This window comes from Triplophysa rosa, linkage group LG10 (assembly GCF_024868665.1).
Source record: "Triplophysa rosa linkage group LG10, Trosa_1v2, whole genome shotgun sequence".
NCBI lineage: Eukaryota > Metazoa > Chordata > Actinopteri > Cypriniformes > Nemacheilidae > Triplophysa > Triplophysa rosa.
Genome location: NC_079899.1, coordinates 13478329 through 13502786, shown reverse-complemented (window position 1 = coordinate 13502786; position 24458 = coordinate 13478329). Strand labels below are relative to the sequence as shown.

General features: G+C 37.6%; 1 protein-coding gene across 1 annotated transcript in view; it reads right to left on the bottom strand.

Moving 5' to 3' along the window:
- The window catches only part of ltk (leukocyte receptor tyrosine kinase), a 49652-nt gene that overhangs the window by 19213 nt on the left and 5981 nt on the right, over nt 1–24458 (bottom strand). The window contains exons 2-15 of the mRNA XM_057344611.1: nt 14402–14497; nt 12816–12965; nt 11743–11968; nt 10787–10926; nt 10481–10618; nt 8564–8713; nt 7314–7414; nt 6625–6785; nt 6020–6114; nt 5506–5625; nt 5240–5414; nt 2345–2495; nt 2122–2253; nt 1710–1866 (exon numbers count right to left, since the gene is read on the bottom strand). Of these exons, the coding sequence (XP_057200594.1) occupies nt 1710–1866; nt 2122–2253; nt 2345–2495; nt 5240–5414; nt 5506–5625; nt 6020–6114; nt 6625–6785; nt 7314–7414; nt 8564–8713; nt 10481–10618; nt 10787–10926; nt 11743–11968; nt 12816–12965; nt 14402–14497 (1992 nt within the window). The remainder of the gene's footprint in view (nt 1–1709; nt 1867–2121; nt 2254–2344; nt 2496–5239; nt 5415–5505; nt 5626–6019; nt 6115–6624; nt 6786–7313; nt 7415–8563; nt 8714–10480; nt 10619–10786; nt 10927–11742; nt 11969–12815; nt 12966–14401; nt 14498–24458) is intronic.

Below are 24458 nucleotides of genomic sequence, written 5' to 3'. Positions count from 1 at the left end.
TGGAAGGCCGGCTGGACAGGGCTTGATGCCTGCTGGAAGGCCGGCAGGAAGGCAGGCTGCTGCGCGGCGGCTGGAAGGCCGGCTGGAGAGGGCTTGACGCTGGCTGGGACACCGGCTGCTGCACCGGACTGGACTCCGGCTGCACCGGACTGGACGCCGGCTGCACCGGACTGGACTCCGGCTGCACCGGACTGGACGCCGGCTGCACCGGACTGGACATCGGCTGCTGCACCAGACTGGACGCCGGCTGCACCGGACTGGACACCAGCTGTACTGGAGTCCGCGCCCCCCTCCGTTGCCGCTTCTTCTTCAGCCGAGCCACCCGTCTGGTGGTCGGCTGAAGGAAGGAGGTGAAGGGCACGGCTGGCTCGGGGTTGGAGGCCTCCGACGAGGACCCCCAGGATTCTCGCCTCCCCCTCTTGCCAATGAGGCTGGTGGACGGTGGAGGAGCTGCCGGACTCGGGACGGGAGGTGCTGGGCCTCTGATAGTGAGGGTGCCTATCACGCGGTCCTCCGTGACGGACACCAGAGCGGGACGAGAGGAGACCTGATGGCAGCTGGGAGAGGAGCCTTTGACTAGCTCCTCTCGGAGCTGCAGCCGTTCCACTAACTGTGGGAATGGCTGGTATACCATCTCCTCCCGCTCTGGAAAGGGTGGAGGATCGTCCATCCCGGCCACCAGATAGGCACGGACCAGCACTTCAGGGACTGAAGCTCCCCTGGCCTCGACATCCCGAGCGTAGTCCCGCAATGGACGATGGTGCTGATCTGGAAACGGGCCACCTCTGGTGCGTGACTGGGAGGCTATTGCCTCCCACCAAACTGGATTAGAGGTGCAGGGCCAACGGTCGGTGGGGGTGAAGTCCATCTTGCTTGCCTGCTGGGTTCAGTTCTGGCTCGTGGATTCTGTCACGAATCACGGAGGGGAAGAACCCAAATGCAGGCAGGCAGTGAAGGGGTTAACAAACAAGACTTTATTTCAAACAAAAACAGAAACTAAACACCCACGAGGGGTAAACGAAAAGGTAACAAAATAATAAAACGAACAACAGGACCAAGACTAACTAAACACTAAACTAGACAATACTAGACAAAGACTAAACTATACACTTACTAAGACAGGGGAAAACAGGAACACAGGAACACGGCGAACATAGAGCACATGGACCATAATGGTTGACATCTAACACGGGTAAACACATCAAACGTACGTAGTACACAGTACAATCCACGAGCACAAGACAAAGAAACATGAGGGCATTTATAGGCAAGACAAACGAAGGATAATTGACGAGGGCAGGTGGGAAACATAAGACACGGCAGGGAAGCAATACATGAAACGAGAGGGTCGGGGCCAATGACAAGACGCGAGAAAACACATGAGATGTCATAACAAACAACTCATGGCTTTCTCACATAGAACCTAAGGGCTCCGTCCCGATCCTGCCACATGACTAGAAATACAGAACCAAGAATGCAGGACCGGGACAAATTCAATAAAATTATAAAAATATTATTTATTTTTTTTTCACAGTGTTTGGACGTGGACATTTTTGTCCATTTTCAGCCTAAGTGTGAGTTTTTTTAATTGATGCACAAGGGTTAAAACAGTAAAGACCAATTGGACAATTTTTAATATTTATGTATTTAATATTATATTTTAAAAATTATTTTAATAAATATTGTAATGAGATGTGCTTGAAAAAGACCTGCTGCTCCAGTTTTGCCATTGACACCAACGGCTGTCATCTCATTCTCATACTGTTCGAGGAACATCTGCTCCAGGCTGCTTTCCGGGTCCTCTAGGTAGGCCTTTCCTCCCCCTCCTGCTGCGATCAGCAAAGGGACAGCTTCCTCGTTCTCCATCTGTCCCCGGACATCCAAAAGAAAGTTGCCTTCAATCCCAGTAAACAGAAAACCTACTGTAATTCAAAAGGAGCCATGGCTTCCTTCACCGTTCCAATTCGGACAACTTTAAATTATTTCAGCATGTCTCTAAGACGCTTGTCTAGACATCCACTTTCACATTGCTGTCCACATGGTCCCCTCGAGGGGAATCGCAAAAGTGTGACAGATGTGTGATGGATAGAAACCAGACAAGAAAAAAGAGAACTATCTTACTCGATAGATGTACGTGGCTCCCCCACCACCACCTCCGCCTCCTGCCCATTCCAAAGCTGAACCGTCACTGTCCAGACCATCTTCAATAACAGAAGACTCGCCCAGGCAGATGCTCTGGGTAAGGGAATTTCTCTGTAAAAAAGGAGAGGGGAGGTAGTAATAAATACATAATGTGGCCCAGACTGATTTCCGGTTACGAAGAATAAAGAATGTTATCACTTACCCCTGGACAGGCATCTTCCCCCTGCTGACCAATCAGGATGTAGAGTATATCTCCTGCCTCCAGTTTGAAGATAGCCGAGATGAATACACCATTTGAGCGTTTGTTATGGTTCTTCGCTCCTTTACCACCTCCGGCTCCATACGCTGAAATTCTGAAAAATGAGGATGTTTCCTTAGTGTTCATCATGCGTTGATTAACAATTATTCAGCAATATAATTATATACTGTATGGGATGCGGTGGTGAGTATTCCTGTAGCTCAACATGTCGCTTTAGCAAGACAAAGGTCATCAAAGGGTCTGTGGACCATAGAACACACAAACGTATCTTGAATACACTGTAAATTGCTTTGTATAAGCATCTGCCGAACGCTTAAATCTTATCATTTAAATTTACAGAAATGTATAATTTTAAAATACAGCAGATGAAAGTGGACATTTGTGACCCTGGACAACAAAACCAGTCTTATGGGTCAATTTTTCGAAATTGAGATTTTTACATAATCTGAAAGCTGAATAAATAAACTTTCTATAGATATATGAGTTGTTAGAATAGGACAATATCTGGCTGAGATACAACCGTTTAAAACTGGAATCTGAGAGCACAAAAAAATCTAAATATTGAGAAAATTGCCTTTGAAGTTGTTAATCAGGGGCACTGTGGCAGACCATCCACTCACAAAAATGAAGTTTTTATATATTTAAGGTAGGAAATTTACAAAATATCTTCATGGAACATGATCTTTACTTAATATCCTAATGATCTTTGGCATAAAAGAAAAATCTATAATTTTGACCCACACAATGTATTTTTGTCTTTTACTTAAAATGTTCCCGTGCTACTTAAGACTGGTTTTCTGATCCAGGGTCACATTTGTGTAAAGAAGATATAAGTAATATTCTAATGGAAAGAAAAAGTTTGGACATTTTTGCTCAATGACTTTTAAATCAGTGATAAGCATTAAACAATGCAATAAAATCCTAACGTTTTTCCAACCATAAATTCATAAAGTTTTTACCAAAGGTTTTCACCAACAGATAGATTAGATGTCAAAATACCTATGTGAAGTCTTTGTTAAAGTTTTTTAAAGCGTTTGTTGTGTTTTTAAAGCATGATTTTCCATTGTCAGGTAAGTGAATTGTCACATCCATAACTGTCCATATTCCTCACAAATGGGCACATGAAAATTAAAATAAAACAATTATTTTGTGGTTTATGAAGAGACCTTCTCCATTTTTGGGGTATTATTTCTGGTATTGGTAATAAATACATTCTCTGAGAATTTATATTTCAAGTTTTGACTGAAAATGTCACACCCATAATGCTGGAATTGCCCAAATGCATTTACAAAAATCCAAATTAAGATGAGTTAACACTAATATGTATGCTCAAAAGGAATTCCCTCATATTGTATAAGGAAAACAAATCTTCCGATCTCAAGGGAAAGTAAAAACCTTTTGTTATTAATACCAGACAGTGCTAAGGGCACCTTAACAATTGAACACAATATAAAATCATTTAACTTACAAATGAGGGATTGCCTGGGTCTGATGTCTGGTTTCCAGTCTGATATTATATAATCTCATTTACAGTAGCTTCATTTGACAGATTATGTGACATATTTTCACCTCCTGCATGGCCCGCTTCACAGACAATTTTGCTTTTAATGAGCTTCCTTGACAAGCATCTATAATCACTCTAAATCAGTTCAAAGGCATCACTACACAGGGGCCAGATTAAGCACTTCGCTCAAGAATCTCAAAAAGAGATTTATCTGTGCCCACAACCAGTGAGTCATGCATCTTGCTGCTTTGCAGAGATGAGACAGTGGAAAAGGGGAATAACAGACAGTAAGAGAAAGAAAGAGTTATGAAAATCAAACTCTACTTTAAAGGGACAGTTACCCAAAAGTATTTCATCATTTATCTATCCTCATCTCATCTCATCTCATATCCAAACCTGTGTGACTTTCTTTCTTCTGCAAAACCCAAAAGAAGATATTTTGAAGAATGTTGGTAACCAAACAACACTGGACCTCACTGACTTACATCGTATGGACACAAAACCACATTTCTCAAATTATGTTCTTTTGTGTTCAGGTCATACAGGTTTTGCATGACATGAGGCTAAATACATGAGGACAGAATTGTAATTTTTGGGTGATCTATCCCTTTAATGCTCTTACGTTCCAACTTACTAAAGACCCAGGTGGAATTCAGATTCATCTCAGTTGATCCGATCACGAAAGGAAAACCCTAAATACAGGTGGATTCAAACATGTGATCAGATCACACATTCAATGACCACATTACATTTGTGGTAACTCATCCTGATTCATCCTGGACAATATATGACATCTGTCAATCAACTTCTCAGGTTAAACAAGTGTTTAAGTTTCACCAGTTAGGTGCATAAATCATCTCTAGATCACAGAAGATTACACAGAAGTGTGTAATTTTTTGGAGGATCTATTGACAGAAATGCAATATAATATAAATAACAATGTGTTCAGAGGTGTATAAAGACCTTACATAATGAAGCGTTATGTTTTTATTACCTTAGAATGAGCTATTTGTATCTACATACAACACGGGTCCCCTTGCATGGAATTTGTCATGTTGTGTCTACTTAATGGACAAACTGCTCTACAGAGCGCGTTTCATAAATATGTTATCTCCTTCGGCAAAGAAGCGGAAACGTGAAGACATTTTTGTCCTGTGAGAGCCACCGTAGTGCTCCGAAAGGGAGGGGTGGAGTGAGCCGTTGGTTGCCGCTAAAATCCACATTGCTCCTTTAATGCATGTGCTGTTATTGATTTTTATCTAGATCAACAATGACATCTCAGATCATCTATGTTGTTTCTTTCAGTATAGTGTTTATAACGTTTCTCAACGTACTTGTACATTTGGGTGACTGGTACCCTCCACATCTGAACTCCCTTGAAAGGGGCTTCCTTTTCCACCACCACGCTGATGTTGCTGTTGCGGTAAGCGCTGTCACACTGGGCTTGAGTCGGGCCTAGGGGTCCACTTGCTCCACAGGAAGTGAACAACCATGTCATTAGGGACACGTCTGAAAAAAAAGACAATTGTCTATTTGTACCGTAAACCATGTACACCTTACAGAAGTGATGGCAGTCATATCATCCTTCAAAACACTAAACCTGATGCAAAGGGCTCTGGGAGAGGACCGTTGTCATCCAAATCAGTGCCGGGGTCCAAATTATGGTCTTTGGTAAACTGGACTCGTGAAGGTATTTTATCTACAAGGAATTGATTTAAATCTGCAAAATCAGACATGGACAGAAAAAGGGGAAATTAGAAAGGAACAAAAACTGAACTGATTTGATCATTGTTGTATGGTAAATTTATTCACCCAGCTTGTATTGTTTATTATGTCTTTTCTTACTGTTTATTATAACAGCAGTGAGGGAACAAAACATAAAGAAGAGCAATCACAGGATTAGAAAGAGAGATAGAACAGAGATGATTTAGCTTGAGCATACTGTATGTGTCATGAACTTTACAAAAGAAGCAATTATGGGGAATAACGTTATCAAAGACAATAAATCTCGACTTTTGTTGGAGGCTACATTTCTTTTAAATCCTCAGCCTTATGGTAAACATGTACATACAAACTTACTGTATGTATGCGTGTTTGAGAGGCAGAAAGGTTACCTGTTTCAAAACATCCCGTACTTAATGAAATGTCATCTAGAGCAATGTCTGCCATAGAGCCAGATGTCCACATCGCCTGCACTTTAATATAAAACCTGAAGTGAAAAAAACAAACAAATTCTGTTTAAACAAGTGCAAACATCAAATTTTGTTGGTACTATAATACATCGCTTAAAGTAGTTGAACACTCCTATTTCGAGGTTTAGCTCTTTCATCTTCAACCACTAAAGTGATAGTTCACCCAAAGATAACTATTCTGTCATAATTTATTCACCCTCATGTCATTTTAAACCTGTATGACTGACTTTCTTCCGCAAAGCACAAAAGAAGATATTTTGAAGTATGTTGGTTACTGGCATCCTTTCACTTGCATTGGTTTTGTGTCTATACAATAGATGGGTGCCGATGCTGTTATGTTACCAACATTCAAACCAGCTCCCAATTAATGCTAATGGTTTGGAAATAAAATAATCATAAAGCACATATACTGTGAAATCGTGCTAAATGGGTGTCCATGTATTTTTGTCCATGTTGTGTAAATTTCCTAATTCACTGCATATCAATCTTATATTATCTCTATCCATGCTCCAATCTATTCATCTCACCCATTTAGGATCTTTGTAATCTGCAAATTGACATCCTGCCAGCTATCTTTCCATTTCCAAGATTTCTTCCACACAAGTGGAGGTGATGAAGTTCCATTTTCTACCATTGACAGCACAATCGATCCATTGAAGTCTCCATACAGATACAGGGAGAAGCGCAACTGCACAGAAAACAACAGCAACTGATGAAGTACAGGACCAGACACAAATGAAGTATAATGTATTAAAGTATAATATAAATGTTAGGTTACATTACGGTTACATTGAAGGGATTTGTAAATATGCAGTGAAGACAAAACCATTCACTTTAAGTATGAACATACAGTTTAGTAAATTGGGTTGGGCTATTTCTTTACAGGATTGATTTTCTAGAATGTAAAATTTGTTTTTCATAGTTTTAATAAAGATTATTAATTAAAGCTACAGGCTAGCTTTGTAACCATAAAAGGGAAAAAGATCCCACCCTACCTTCAGAGCTTTCTCACAGAAGATATATATTATTTAGTTGACTTTTCTTACGGATTGCTATCAGGTTGTGAAGAGATTTTCAACTAGCATAACAAAAAAGGTTTATAAAAGCCATCGTCTACCCTTCTGTAGGTTAATAATTCACTAAGTATTTGTATGCTTTTCACTCACACATCATTAATAGTCCTCACAAACCCTTGACTGACAATCTAAACTTTTACCTGACATCCTCGATTGGATATAGTTGGTGGAAAAGCAGGGCTTTGAACCAACACATCGCTCTCATCACTGTGACCTCTGACCTTGTGGAAAAGAAAATGCCCTGAGGCGAGAAAACGTCAGTACTCCACAGAGTGCTCAGATATTGTGCCGCTTACAAATGAAAAACTCAATAGAGGCTATTGAGAATCTTCAAAATGGGTTTTAAAGTATTGCAACCCTCAAATACAGCACAGACAATTCTTCAGAGAGGTATGAGTTTCACAAATAACAATGGCTAGTTGCTTTCTTTCTTGAAAAAAATCATTCAGCGACAGCTGAAATGCAATACATTATAACCCATAAATGTAACAATTGTGCTTCAGATGTGAAGTTTAGTTTTCCAACACATTCTACCAATATATCACACTAAGCTACATAATACAGCAATGTTCTACTAAAGCCCTCAAATCAGCGCAGACTTTTCTCCAGGATATATCATTTCTATCATTTTACAATTCCAGACGGCATTAGCACAACGGTACTCTCCATGAAATTATTTGGAATGCACTATTAGTATGTAAAAGTCCCCCTGGTCGCATTCATAACTAAAATCACTGCTTTCCAATTCATGTCTTTAAAAATGCATACAGATATTTAAAGCGTTGTCTTTTTATACAACATTGGTTACATGTTCCTGTTTCACTCTCACTTTTGATAAACACTTGCTGAATCACCTTGTGGTATAATTGTGCGTCTCAAATCATACTTTTTGCACAAACCCAAGCCAATTTACCAGATCTGTGAAAACCTTTGATGTGACTTATCTTACTCGCCCACAAGTATGTGTGACACAAGCAAAAGTTTTCAATCATCCCACTCAATGGCCATTTTTCTGTAACAATTATGAATTACAAAACAATTCATAAATGGAAAAGGTACTGTAATGCACAGAAACATCAAACCATTATTTGCATGACCAGTATTTACATTTGAAGCATGTGTCTAGTTTTCTATTTTCAGATACTTATATATACTATACAGTATAAAATACATTTTAATAATAATAATATTTTTTTAATAATATTTTAAAATACAAAACTATTTATAACGGAATTAACAAATTTATCACAAAATGTATAATTGTACCACTGTTTTGGCCAACACGTTGTAAACATGTTGTATTAAAACTTGAAAAGCACACAACTTCTGAGAAAAACACCCTGACAACATTGTTGAGTTATTAATTATATATATACACAAGTATATATACCTTTTGTGTTTTGCAGCGTTGTGCCCAGTAGATCAGTGCTTTCAGTTAGCTGTTGAACACTAACTAGTTTCCAAGAGGATTGGGTATTAGACACCGACCATCCACACATGTCTGACTCAAATGAACAGTATGAACCCAAAGGTAAAGTGCCTGCAAATACATCAGGAAATTTCCACAAGTTTATCAGAGAATGTCATTTACACGGTCAACACAACAGCAACAGCAGTTACTTTAAATAGTCTTTCATTTTCTCCTGTGTAAATGTGTGATACATTGTAAAGCATTCGTTTTTGCTTAGGCATTACATTTATTTATTGAAGAAAAGGAAAACATTTACTAACCGCAAAATTATCTTCAAAATTGAAGTAGATTTAACTTGCCTTTTTAAGTTTTACATCGAAATACCTTTTTTTTATTTTACACTAATTCCACACCTTAATAAACCTAAATAATGGCAGCAAATAGAAACGACACTGACTGATGTTCGGTTGGGTTGAGAGTGAGAAGATTTAACTCATTTAACTTAGCTTCATTTTTAAAAGGACCTGTTTTAGAAAACCAAGGATGAAGTTAACAGGCTTAAACTTTGTGGGAGTTACTTTCTTTCAAAATGATTCTGTCAGTTCTCTCATCTGAAGCCCTGCACAGAATTTCTCTTTCCATATTAGAGGAAACATTACACAGCAACATCAGATCTTACAGAATAACAATAATCACTATATCCTACTGTACCTTCTTTTATACACAAAATCACAATGTTGGTCTTGTACAGGTCAAAGATACTCTTATATTTACGTTTCACCCTCTTGTGAGTACGTTGAAGTAAATCAGGCCTGGTACTAGGCGGGGTGGAGTGGGGGAAAATCACATATTTTGGTTGGGCAACATTTTTCTAGTAATATACTCACAGTTCATTGCATGCATAATTTTGATTTAGGGCCGGGTCTAGGGGGGAGAGGGGGCATTCTCCCCTCCCCAGTTTTTCCTTTGGCCCCTCCAAAAATTTCTATCTGACAATTAAAACATTGCACCTTTCTCTTACACTATGTATTATCTATTAAATAATGATCTGTCACATTAATCACAGAAAAATAGTAAATGTTTGTGTTGTAAACATAATTTATAATTTATAAAAATGTAATCAATATTTAATATATTTACCCACATTATTTACATTGCAACACTATTTACCAGGATGTCATATGAGCAGACAAAACAGATTTTTTAATAGACTGCCCTATAAATTTAAGTGTAAAAATAAAGCTTTATGTTCTTAACTCTACTGCTGTCTGGCAAATACTGTACTAATATTTCTTTGTAATGATAAATTAGCTCATCATAAAACAATGCACAGCATAGCCACTAATGAGGAATAAATAATCCAAAAACATTTTCCTAGAGGAGAATAAACATTGATGCGTTTCATACTCTTGCATGTGGCTTTTTACTTAGTGAAAAACAAATAAAGTTTGCTAATAAAGCACCTCCAGATAACAATTTATCATGGCCTCAAGGCTTAATACAGCTAATGTGAGCGATACACGGCCAGCAAGTTACTCAACAGCCCCATTTCGGAACACCCTGTCACACCGCACCTCATACTTCAATCGTGCACCCTCAACAAAATGTGAAACGCCAAGAATGATCTCGCAAAGGATTTATATCTTAATGGCCACCTTTCGAAGAAATGTTTCAATTAGCATAAATGAAATGCTGAAGGTGGGAAAGAAGTGCACACAGACAGTTCTTTACATCTTAAATTGATCAAAAAGAATAAACATTGTCTGACGTACTTAGTGAAAAAGAGTTCTAGTTTTGGCCAGTGCAATATTAGCTAAAAAACACTCATATGCTACAAAATAGATACAGTACTGCACGTTTTCACAACTCATTAAATATTTACACTCTTTTACTTACTGCATATGAATCCTTCATCCTCCCCATGTGTGCAATGGGTATGAAAATCACACACACTTGGTTGCTCAATGCACGTGCCACTATCACAGTGAAACGAGTAATTCTCACAGTCCGGATTCAACTGCAAATCTTCATCATCTGTGATAAACAGAAAGTATTTAATTCAAAAGAACCATAAATAATGAAAAAACTAATATTAATACTAAACACGCTCAAACAAGAAATGCTTCAGTATAATAATTAATAGCATATCATAAACATTTCTAAAAGTTCTAAAAATGTGTATGTTAAATGTAAGATAATCACCCATCACACAATCCATTAGCTCCAACGAATCAATTCCCAGGAATCCAACCTCATGAACGCTACAGGAAGAGTACTGGAGTGTCACCCGGAAGGGCTCATCTGACTGACCAATCATAGCCTCCAGCACCTCCCACTCTGCCCTGGGTCACAAAGAAAGAAATGTGTTTCACAGTGAAGTCACTATACATCATTATTAACCACACTCAAGAACCTTGTTTAAGGCTTTGTTACATGTATTTACGCTTGGAAAACATAGCTAATACTGGTCGCTTGGGTTAAAATCTGCATTATAATTGTATGAGTGATTTGTATTATACACCACGCTCCATGACGTAACCTCGGATTTATTAGGCCAAGAGCCACGTAGCCGAATGCGGAGAGCAAAAGTGTATTAGCTTCATCATGCTGGTCCGGTCCAAATTGCATTGCATCACAATCTATTCCAAGCTCTCTGTCATAATCAATTATGGCGAAAGAAATATCAGGATCTAGTTTTAGAAACAAAATGCTTTCATCTATCTTGTATCGTGATGTGCCCGGCATAAGAAAATCAATGGCAATGACATCTCCATAACAAAAGTCTCATTTGTTTTGTGTGGTTACAGAACGGGTCATCATCCTCTTCTGCTTCTAAGAAGCCGAAATGTCTCTGCAATACGGCAGTTCTTCTTGTACGACATGACAATCTGTTCTGTTGCAATGTCACCATTCCATTTAACACTGGTAGTTGCATGATATGCACAAGTATAAAAATGTTTTCCCTCTTTATTCAATTTTATTCCCTCTCATGTTGTTCAAAACTTTTATGTGAATAATTTTTTGGTAGAACACATAAGATATTTTGAGATATGTTTCAGTGGTTTTGTGCCCATACAATGTAAGTCAATGGGGGCTAGCGTTTACTGGAAAATTAAGGCAATTCAAGTAAATTCACATTTCGGCGCCGCAGTTCTTACCTGCCTCCTCCTCGTTCTTTTGGCGTGAGAGCTATCGGTGTAATGTCGGAGTCATTGTCGTGTTTCACGAAGGCAGAGACATTTCCGGTGTGTGGCTCTGGTTGGTAGCAGGCAAATCGGAGGCGACACAGTGGCCCACTGTTTAGCACTACAGGACTGGTGATGTGGAAGATACATCTACCAGCGGCCACATGAGTCGAACTGGGCTTTAGTAACAGGAAATGACCTGTTTAAACAACAGAACCCTCCGAAACATTACAAAACTGCTAATCATTATACTGACAATTGAATCGTTGACAAGAAGCTGAAACTGAGGGCTTAGACAAGAAGCTGAAACAGTGAAAAATCACTATGAATTTCTGAATGTTTTGGTATGTCCCTCTTTGTTTAATTGACAGTATGTGCTTGAGCTGGCATGGACTCCACACGTTTGTGCCGAGTCGCATGATACATGTTATTCCAGCATGATGCAGGAGTTTTCCAAAGATCTTATGTGGATATAAACAAGAAATCTGACCTTTCATACAAAGCATTCGCATGGTCACTTTTTGTATTCAGTTAGTGAGCTTAAACTCTTGACAACATGAGTACAGAATACTGTATACATTAAACTAGAGCTGTAAATCTTTTACATGAAATCTTAAATATGTAAATGAGGTATTTTAAGGCTTCTATAGAGTTAACATACTGGACAGAGAAATTAATAATATTCTTAAGATAATTAATCAAATGAATACTTTGTGATATGTTATGTTTTTTACATTTTTTGAAGTATGACAGTACAAGTCGCAAATATGGATAAAGCAGTGAAGACAAATATTTACTTTTGTGCATGTACACTTAAATGAACGACTGATGAAAAGTTAAAAGTTAGAAAACTGTCCAATTTATAAGATCATTGCAAAAAACCATAAACATTCTAAACACACTTTTTGTCAATGCACTTTCCATCTAAGGCATACAGTATTATATAGAGTCATATCAATGACAGATTGTAGTTTTATTATGTCTTCTGTCACTAAATGAAATGAGCATTGTGGTAGAATGAAGGTACCAAAGAATATCATTCCTACCTTGAGACTTTCCAGGAGAATGGTCTTTTACTGGTTGGATACCCCATCTATTGGCTCTGTTTTGCTGTGGTGATGTGACATACCAGTCCTCTCCAGTGCTGTGATTGGATAAGGTCCAAGAACATGGAGATTCAAAATCACAGTAGGAAACTGTAAGGATGAAGGATGAAGTTATGTTAGAGGGCTAAAGGAAAATCACAACTCACATTGCAGAGCTAATAAAATTGACCTAAGCCTAAATCAATGTGAAATGCATACCCATAATAGAAATATAATAGAGAGGTGAAATATAAATCTGGATATCTGGAGTTGTAAAGTTAGAATAACATATGTATATCAGAAAATACACAAGATAATCTGGCATAAAAACCGAATCAGACTAAATTTGAAATACTTCATTTCTATATTTATATGCATATATGATTTATATATATATAACTATATTGCTTTAATATGATATTTACTAACAAAAACATTACTTTTTATAAAGAAATAAGGTAATGAAATCGCATGACAAACATAAGGAAGCAAAAAAATCATTTTATATACTTAGGAAGAGACAAATATTTAGAAAAGCAGATGGTGTTTAAAAACAAACCAGCATTTTTTGAGTACTTTTACATAAAATGATATAACAGCCCTCTGAATGTCTTAAAACTAACCTTTTAAATAATATCTGTTAGCAATTATTTTTAACAAATTGGAATTAAAGAGGCTTGTTTGTAAAAAGATTCTGGAAAGAAATGGAAATGTAATTAAACTTTGATTTCCCCCTCCACCACCCGCCTTTTCCTCTAAATGACTTAAAAAATGCAAAACATTGAATTCAAATTACTAATCAATACAAGGCTATGTCAGTTTGCACAGAATATTTCAAAGGCACTCTGTTTGTCATCAGGCATTGCAGTAGAAAGACATGCAAGTTTGTCTCTGGAATCATAAAGCTATTGATCAAGGAAAACCACAAACAGGGAAACCACAAAACCCCTTCGGGATTCAGCAAATATTCCACAGAAATGCTCCGAGAAGTTTCCTCTCAGTTCAATGTGGTAAATGAAATGACAAACCCCATTTAGGAAAGATATGTAGTGACACAAGGAAAGAGAAGAGGAAGAAATATTCAACCAAAAATGAATAAACAACTCTATAGCTTTGTGTGAGGAAAAAACAATATTTAAAGTCTTAAATATCTCTCTTTGATGAGAGTTAATGAGAGAAGAAACATCCAGTATCTTTAAAGTCTTCATTCACTTCCGTTACAAAGTGTTAAACAATTTACAAAAAAAGCTTTATTCCATAGAGAAAGTCATATGAGTTTGGAACGAAATGTGGGTGAGTAAATAATAAACAATTTTTGTTTATTTTTGGCTGAACTATTTCCTTAAAGCCCCAGCTGACACTACTACAATGAGGTGAGATACACTGTATTCAATTTCCAAATGAATAAGAACATTTTCATAAGAAATGTAAATTACATGACAACAGAAGAGATTTGAGACTGGTTTCTCTCTCATGAGTGTAACAGCAGTTCTTCACATCCTAAATAGAGCCAGTTGAGGGAGTAAACTAATGATCAGTATTCTTACATTCACTGTCCTCTTTTGGACTGGAGTTTGGAGGGTCTGGATGTGCTGGAAGATGTTCCAACACTCGGTCAAACAGAGCACAACTGCTGCTGATCACTGATGAAAGAAAACAAGAACACAGACATTCATCCAGACAAAGGTTGAGCATGCTGTCAAAAACGTAAACAAAGTCCTTGTTCTCAAATGAAAGTGTTTAATAAATGATTAGAAAGTAAGTTTTAATGATGCAACTTGAAAAGACCAAACAAACAGGTCAAGAAAAAGGTATTGTTTCATTCTATCATGACTGTTTTGTTATCATCAGTAACAAAGTAAATAATAAAAGATTTTTTTTTGTTGACATTTTAAGGTTTACATAATGGCCGAGCCCTATAAGGCAACATTGTCGTACATTATGTACATTTATATATAGTACAGTACAGGCATTGTATTCAGAACAGCTGGATACAGCGCTGAGGGCTTAAATGTCATTCTGTAATTAAAAAGTTATAACGGTTAATATTAGTTCATGAACTAAAATGAACAATTGTATGGGCATTATCATTAAAAAAGAAATGCTGAAAAACTATATTGCTCATTGTTATTTGTTAGTTCATCTTAGCTAATGCATTTGCTTATGTTAACAAATACAACTTTAGTTTATTGTAGTGTTACCAGCATTTTTTAACTGGAATCCAAATTTGCTTCTAAGCTACAAACAATACAATTGAGTCCATGTTTGCTCTTGCATTTCTTAGCACATTCCAAGAAAAACATCTTTTAATGAGTCACATTCACATTGCCTGGAAAAAGTTTTCTGTATTTTTCCAAAAAGTTTAATGTCTTAAAGGAGTCATCGGATGAAAACCAAAATTTTTCTGTTTAAGTGCTATAATCGGGTCCCCGGTGCATCTAGCAACCCAGAAAATGTGAAAAACAAGATCCCAGTATGTTTGTTTTGATGAGTCTTTCCCTGCAAGCATGTGAGAAATCGAGCCGTTCAGATTTCGCTCCTGTTGTGACGTAAAAGCAGGATCTTATTAAATATTACCGCCCTGTAATCTACACAATTCCACCCACGGCGCTGCCGCCATTGTTGTTTTCACAAGCGACAGCGGTGTACATGACGCCATGGCTAAAGTTTGTGGACAACATGCAACATGCAATGTAGTCGCTGCACAGAGTCCTAACCTCAGAAGAGACAGGAGTGGATTTATTTTATTTTTAGTGTAAAATTCAAAGCCAGTGTTAAACTTACACTATATTTATGTTATTTGACAAATGGGCACTTGGAGTTAGGGCTGTCACGATTATTAAATAATCGTCTCATCGCGATTGTTTGACCTCATCGCGATGGTTTCAGATCATCGCAATTATCGCACATCTCTATAGAAGACACTAGGGGGAGCTGTAGTGCATCTGCATATTGCATATTTTAGTGTATATATTGTTACTAAAGCATGGTAATACTTGTAAAATGTACCACCACAACACAATCACTTGAAAAAAAAACTAAAACATATACAAATTACCTGCAGTACAATTTAATATTATTTAAGCAAATATCAGTGTGAAAACCAATCTACCAAAATTTCATTAACACACAAGTAAAATTTTACTGTAGTCTTGCAAGTGAGAAAAAAACAGACTAGAAGCTTTTCTATGACTGATAGTATTTTAATGGTGGCTTCAATTCACACCTGATCAATTTACTTCATTTACAAGTATTTGGCGGTTGTATTATTGACAGGTAAAAGCCTAAACCTTAAATATATGATGACCCAATTTTTTCCGATGTATTTCCAAGAAAAAAACATAGTCTTGTATTCAGAACAATATGGTCATTTCAATCGCTGAATCAAAAATGTATGAGAATTAAATGTCAAAGCTCAAAAACAGACAATTAATCGTCATAATCGCCAAAGCCCTAAAACAGACAATTAACCGCCATAATCGCAATGATTTATTAGACAATTAATCGTCAATCAAATTTCATAATCGTGACAGCCCTACTTGGAGTTTAGCTGTATTTATGTTAATACATTATGTGCGTTAATATGTTCAGCTGCGTCAAGCTGTTTGTTTTGCTAATGAACAGGGGTGAACACTGCGGTTAGTTTCGTTTTAAACGTCTCAAATCATTCGTCCTTAGGCTGAAAAATCTGTCACAGCATACTAGTTATGCTCTCACGTTGTGTGTGTAACGTTAGAACTTGTCAATGACAAAGCGCTAAAATCCACATAATTCCGCTGCAGGTACGCATTCCGTGGATTTTAGGTAAGCATACACGCACAACGTGAGCGCATTAGGATGCGCTGTTTGCTGTGACGGATTTTTTAGTCTCCGGACGAATGATTTGAGACGTTTAAAACGAAATTAACCGCAGATGAGTTCAGGAAACATAATTTAGCAAAACCATTACCAAGGCAGTACTACACGTGTGTTGTGTTGACTCGGAACGGAAGGGGGGTGGGGTGCGCTTTAACTCATTATCATTTAAAGAGACATGCACAAAAACGGGTTGCTGTGAGCATAGCTGTTTTTGACGAGGCAAAAAGGGTTTTGTTTACACAGCCATTCAGTGTTTTTAAGCAAAATATGTTCCAGACATTTCATGAAGACCCTAATAAATCATACCAACTTGTTGAATGTGCTCATCCGATGAGTCCTTTAACAATTTATTTTGAAACCGGACAGGTTAATAAAAACAGCAATTGCTTACTATGCCAAGACCAGCACTAACATAAAAATGCTTTGCCAATTATGACCCACATTTAAGGTCTTACATAACGCCTGGAGTACACTATCCCTGTCATTGCCTGGCCGTAAACCAGACAGCCTATTTGACGAAACATAAAAAATTAATCCTCCCCTCCCCTGCTAAAGTTTCCTAAAATTGATTTTAAAACAGCAACTTTATTCAGTGAAGTAAATGCTCTGACAGAACATTTTATCGCAAATGTAAAAAATACTTTCAGGACATGAAGTCATATTCCTATATCTACTATATAGATATTTCAGTGCCTTTACTTAATAGGGAGGGTGATTTAAATGGCTACCACCCAACAATCTGTCAGTAGATCTTTAGAAATCGGTATACCAACCGCAGACATCCGAATCCATTCAGAACAAGGACTGCAATTCCAATCCTATACACATGTTTTTAAACTTTTTAAATCTTCAAAACCAATAAAACGCCATTTGACTTGCCAAACCCCAACCCCCCCCCCCCCCCCACCAATCAATGGTCACGCTACATATTTTGCACACGAGCAAAACACTGCACAAAGGAAATGTCATGCCCATTTAAACACATGACAACCTAACCAACGAGTACACAAGGATCACACAATGATTTACTTTTCAACTGCATTGACAAGATCATCTGAATCCTCAAAATAAGCTGGCTGAGAAAATGCTATAAAAAATCAACACAAGGCAAATGGAGCAAAGGCGGTTGCCGTAGGGTGCAGTGTGTAATGTCTCAAAAGGTCACGACTCACAACCGTAGCCCACAGGGAATTTGTCATGTGACAAAGATCATGTGATCTATTGCTGAAAATACTAACAGATGACAATTTTCACAAATGTAAAAGTATACGATATAAAATTCACAATGGGCAAGTTAGAGATGTTGGCAAAGATCTTGTACAAATTTTCGTTTTATATTTACAACGGGTAACGGCAAACACACTGTACATGGTGCATGGTGTAAATTTAAGTCACACAATTGTATAGGTGTTCTGTAAATATAATATGTGTACAGAAGTTTAGGAGTTGACTGAGAGCGGTTATCATTGGGTAAAAACTAGATTTGGCACAGTGTTCGGGTTTTAAAGGGAGAGTTAAATAAAAAACTCAAAATAAAAATCCTGTCATCATTTACGCACCCTTGAATCTGCATTTCTTTGTTCTGATGAACACAGAGAAAGATATTTGGAAAAATGCTTGTAACTAAACAGTTCTCGGCCACCATTGACTACCAATGTAGGAACAATTACAATGGTAGTCAAAAACCCAAGAATTGTTTGCTTTCCTACATTCTTCAAAATATCTTCTTTTGTGTTCATTTTGATTTTGTAAACCAATAGCAGAGATAGAGTCTTTACATTTACATTTTAATCGTCGATCAAGCTGCAAATGACATGGACCAGGGGCCTCATTTATAAAACGCGCGTACGCACAGATTTGATCGTAGAGTGTGCGTACGCAAAAATCCACGGCAACGTTCATATTTATAAAAACGGTCTTTGACGTGGAAAAGTGCTCAGCGCCACGTCAGGGTCTGAGCAGACGTACGCACTTTTGCTTGTCCGAATTCTACAGATTTTTGGAAATACAAGCAATTCCCGCCGCTTAGGATTTGCACGTTGACAGGTGCTCTTTCATATATCAATGACAGGCAGAGATCTGAAACTGTTCAGCTGCGCGCAATCTCACGATCATTTGCTATTTATCGATTTCACATCTGATGGAGAGGCATACAGGCGTTTTCTGTGCGTATGTTTGTTCTATGAATCACACGTACACACTTTGAGAAATGATCGTAAAATCACATTTAGGACGGTTTCTACGCAACATTTATAAATGAGGCCCCATGACTGCATCCGACTAATAAAGATCTCTGAGTGGAGAATTCATCTGATAGGGTCTATCCTTTAACAAAAGCAAAGGCACATATTTTACAAAGAACGCACTATTCATTTCATTTGCATGTATTACAATCCACTGGTTTGTGTCCAAGTGGTGCAGCGTGACATCTTGTCTACCTGTTCCACCCAGTTTGGGGCAATACGGAAACATCAGACAGCTGAGCTTCATTAATCGTCACAGTGGATAACTGTCACTCCTCACCAACACGATACACAGCACATCATGGCCAACTGATTTATCAGCAGAGACGGACCGTGCCCAAGACTGCAGGAGATTGATCTCCTTTGAGTGGGTAATGTCAACTCTTAATGCTCTCTATTTGAGCTGAGAGGCACATGGACAATCTTTACAACTAGGCTTACTAATGCTTCAGACGAGATAAGACTTTCAATATGGGTTTAAGTTTTAGGCACTTGCACATCGACAGTGAGGTAACAATTGTTGCCAGATTGTTTTTTTGTTTTAGGAGAAAATTGTATGCGGCCTGAAAAAGTAGTTTTTATCAAGGAACATGTGATGAGTGATACAAGTATCTGTCAATCAACCACTGCACTATGAGACTTCAAAAGGAAATAACTATCCAATTGGAAAATCTGAAAAAAGTGCATGCGTATAGGGTACATGGCCACAGTGAAGTGCGCATGCACATGAGCTGCATGCTCTATGACCCTGGGGAATCCCTGGGCGGAATGACATAGGTGGACACTTATGAATTAATGAAATATCGTGAAATAAAACAACAGATAACAAAATAGGATAACTAAAGTCGCCGTTAAATGTAATGTTATTTACAGCAGCAAGAATTTGACATTAATTCGATCTGAACGTATTTATTAGTAGACGTCATTACTCCACCACCTGTATGGCGTCATCAACTAGATTGCTGAACCAACTTGGTTCAAACGATTGATCTCCGACAGAGTTACTACGGTTTTGGTAAACAGTCGTAACTACATCGTTAATTTCCCCAATGATCCATCGTGCTATGGTGGTTAACCAGCGAGTAATGTTGTTGTTCGGGAAACGCACCCCTGATTGGTTGTCAAATGTTCCTCCAAGACCAATAATGATGTTGATCCAGAAACATATCACACTTGATGAATTCATGTTTACATCCACAATAGGCCCTATTTCATGTAGCTACAGTACAGCAGTATGCATGAGTCAGTATGAACACGCAGCCAGTGAATAAAAAATAAAAAAGCTATTAAAACAAGCTAAAAAGCAACATTTTGTTGTTGTTGTATTTACTGAAAAGGTGGTTTGAACCTTTTCAGAACTCAAGACTGTAGTTATTTTCTTGTAACTTGGCAAGCTACACGTTGTAAATATTTTAGAATTTTTTTTGAAAGTTTTATGAAAATGTGTTTCCTGAGGTTATTAACAAATTAGTATTTTACAAGCGTTTTAAAATTGGCCTACTCTTCATACAACTGAGCACAGAAAAGGTCAGAGGGTTTGATTTGTTTGGAAATTCAATAAAAAAACTGATATTGACATGCATTGTTTTGTTCATACTAAGCCTCACAGACAGTATCTATTGTGAATCCTTCATTCATGAAAGATGAATTAGTCTTAAGCCATTCAGCATCTCACAAGATAAAAAATTTCTTGTAACTGGTTGCAGCTAAGGTTAAATTATCAGGTAATGTGCTTTTAAAGCCTCTCATTTGACATATTAAAACAACATATTCTGACAATGCAAGCTCTATTGATTTGAATGCAAGGTATATTGTATCATGTTTTGTATACTGCAGTGAGAATAAATGTTTACATAAAGTATAGAGGTTCTGTACATGTGACCAGCACACTAAGAATTGTAATTAAGTTAGCATGAATCCGGAAGCTTGCCAAATGTTAAAATCTGCCAATAAATTGCAGCCGCTAGGAATTCATAGTAATAAAAAATTGTCTGCTAGTTTCTTACTGTAACACTGGGTTCACACCAAACGCGAATTAAGCGTTTTGCGCGAGTAAATTACATACAAAGTCAATGCAAAGACGCGTATAGACGCGAACTGGCGGCAGGCGGTGCGAATGACGCGAATCGGGAGGCGCGATTGCCGCTAACGTGCGTCAATCTCGTCTTCCGCGAAGGTTGAAAATATTTGTCATTTTGCGTCACTCACGCGAAAATAACGAACTTTTCCCGCGTGTAATAAAGAGCGCGGAACGCGATTGTTCGCGTTTGATGTGAACCCAGCATAAGAGATGAACCTGAAGACATGTTAAAAATAATAACACATGAGGTATTCATTGACAACAACATTAAGACTGTGGTTCAAATTGTTTATAGGATCCAGCTCTGCTTGGACAAATAATCAATCAGAAAAGCAAACCAATTTTTCCTGACCGCTTCTTAGTTTAATCGCTTAGCAAATAATATTAATAGAAAAATACTATTCAGCTCCAGGCGAATTAAGGAGACAGGAAGATGCTTTAACATGCTGTAAGTTTGTATAGTTTCAAATAAAAGCCTGATAAGTAATAGATTAACATCAACATCACATCTGCTCTAGAAAAACTGGGCTCAGATGTTTTTTCTGACTAATAATTATATGTATCAGTGTCTGCTTTAATGATGTATGAAGATGCTGATTCGAGCAGCAGCATACAGTACATACGAGATGCGTTTCTGTCCCTTTCGAGACAGCCTGTTTTCCTGTTGCCAGATCACTGCTGCACAATTCCCCATGGTGAAGAGAAGTCAAAGTTAAATGTTTCATTAATTGATTTATTTTTTACAATGAACGAAATGTTTTACATCTTTGGTGGAAGCAAGACTGGCTGATGTTGTGATCTGATGATGTCATTTCAAGCATCAATTATGCCTTTTAATAATATATTCTTTTAATTCAAATACAATATTATTTTTTTGTTTCATATAAATTACTGTGTCTGCTGTGTTTACTATTATGCATTTGTTCATAATTAACAATCTATGGTATTCCTGTGTTCTGTTCAAGTTCACTCAAAAATAAAAATTATGTCATCATTTACTCACCCTTTTGTCATTTCAAACCGTATGACTTTCTTCCGTAAAACACTAAAGAAGATATTTTGAAAAATGCTGGTAAGAGAGTGAGTAAATCATGACAGAACTTTCATTTTTGGGTGAACTATGAACTATATCACTTTAACAACAACTGTTGTGATAAATATATTTGTGTAGGCTAAGTGTTAACTCTACAAACATATTTAAATTGAGTATCCTTATCAGATTCAATAGCCTACCATTCAGACATCAAACAATCTACACCACCAGATGTCTGAAATACAAAATGATTCATCCTGCAATATCAGGTTGACCAAGTTTGGGTCATGCCGACCAAACAGATTTACTGTTCTACTGTGTCTTTTAATAGATGCACTCAGCAAGCAAATGTGTCTTCACTGAACAGAAGCGAGGAAACGTCAGGTTGTTTCGTTACTTGCTTTTGCTTGTTTAGGTCAAACGCTTAAACATAAATAAAGAAAGCTGGCTGCTGATGAAACATTTGCTGCTTGTTTTTACAAAAATTGCTTAGAATTTAAACTTGCTATCTCAATTTCTTATGTCCTTACAACTGAGGAAACACCTCAAATCCAAGAAACCTCAAGCTGTGGCGACTGGCGAGCCTGCAGTGAAAAAGGCAAAGCTTGGCTTTTTTTCCTATAAACAAGTAAGATATCAGTAACATGACTTATTTTAAAGCATTTACATTTTCATTAGGCCGGAACAAATCAGCAGATATATTATTCTGATTTTTTTTTACTATCATGTCGATGTACAGTGACAGATTGATTTTAACAGTATACTGTATCAAGAATACAATTGCTTACAAGTGAGGATGCAGACAGGTTTTAGTGAATCACAGTGCTGAACACTTATCGCACCTTTTTACTGTCTGATGCTACAAGCAAACACTTTGATGTGGTTTTAGACATTCAGACCTGTAATTACTAAACTATTATGCAGCTGCCTCGGCAAAGGAAGTCCATTTCACAAAACAAGCCGTCTGAAGTTCCCTTAGAAGATTCATGCTGTGCACCACATACGCAAGCCTTCACTCCGCACAACTCAAACCTTCCTGTGAAGTCAAAGTCCTGTAATTCATCGGTATTAAAAGAACAGAATGCGGTTTCCTCTGAAATAAAGTATAGACATTTAACACAGCAAACATAGCATGCACCAATACTGTATAATGCAGGAGCATTTCACAAATTGCACTACTAGAACAATGATATCACATTATGGTTTCATGTGTTATTTCCTGTTGTCTCATGTCAAACGGCAAACAGCAAAAAGTGCCTTGAAATGGTTTGTGACAAATTTAGTTTTCTTAGCTATCAAAGAGCAAACTTTTATTTTTTTTGGTGCACATACGAGTGTCCAGGGGCCCGTTTCAATAAGGAGGTTAAACCAACTCTAGGTTAAACCTTGAACTCAGAGTTGGTTTACTTAGAAATTAGAAACTTTTTGAGTTTTTGGTTTCAGAACAGCTGATTTGAGTAAGTTCAATTTACTCTGGGTAGGCTTACCCTGGGTTAAGCGCGTGCACCACGACTATAAAAAGCCATCATCAATGGAGCTCCGATATTACGATTCACCATGGCAACGGCACCAAAAAAAGCAACATGGTGGCAGAAAGCTCTTGAGAGTGAGGCACACTTTCCGCTCTGCATACAGTGGATTTACTGATGTGCTGAAAATGACTTAAGTTTAAATCAATAAATAGATAAATGGACCAATAAACAAATAAATTAATTATTAAATGAATGAAACAACAGAAATAATAAAAAAATATTTTATGTTCTCACCCGCCATGAGTGCTCTAGTTATGCAAATGAGACGTTATGGTGTATAGGACACATGTAGGTGTAACGGTAATGTGCACGGAAGACTCGAGGAACACAGATAATCCAAAGTGTCTTTAATAAATCCAAGTGAACACAGACAGAAGCACATCACCACATACGTGAACCATGTATGTACACTACAATACCGGACAATGAATGAAACAAAGAAGATAACTTATATAGCACAGATAACGAGGAGTAAACAGATGATGGGGATTAACTAATAATGTCCAAATGATGGGGATCAAGTGAGACGGGTGCAAAGGATTATAGGGAGTGTAGTCCAGTGTAAAACGAGGGCAGACAGTGGATTGTGACAGTAGGGCGTCAGACTCTCGTGCAAAGTTAGACTGATCGCCGGTTCGAACCCTGCTCTGAGCAGATTTGAGTTGGAATGGCTACACGTCAAAATTACTTGTTTATTACCTTTATCGCTTCATTTCTGCATGTATGTCTGTATTTATTAATTTCTTTATTCATGCACTTTATTTATACACTTTATTAAGTAATTTCTCATCGTACATAGAAAATTATGTAATACACGTACGGTGGCTGATGTTATTGATGTAAGGATGGATGAGATAT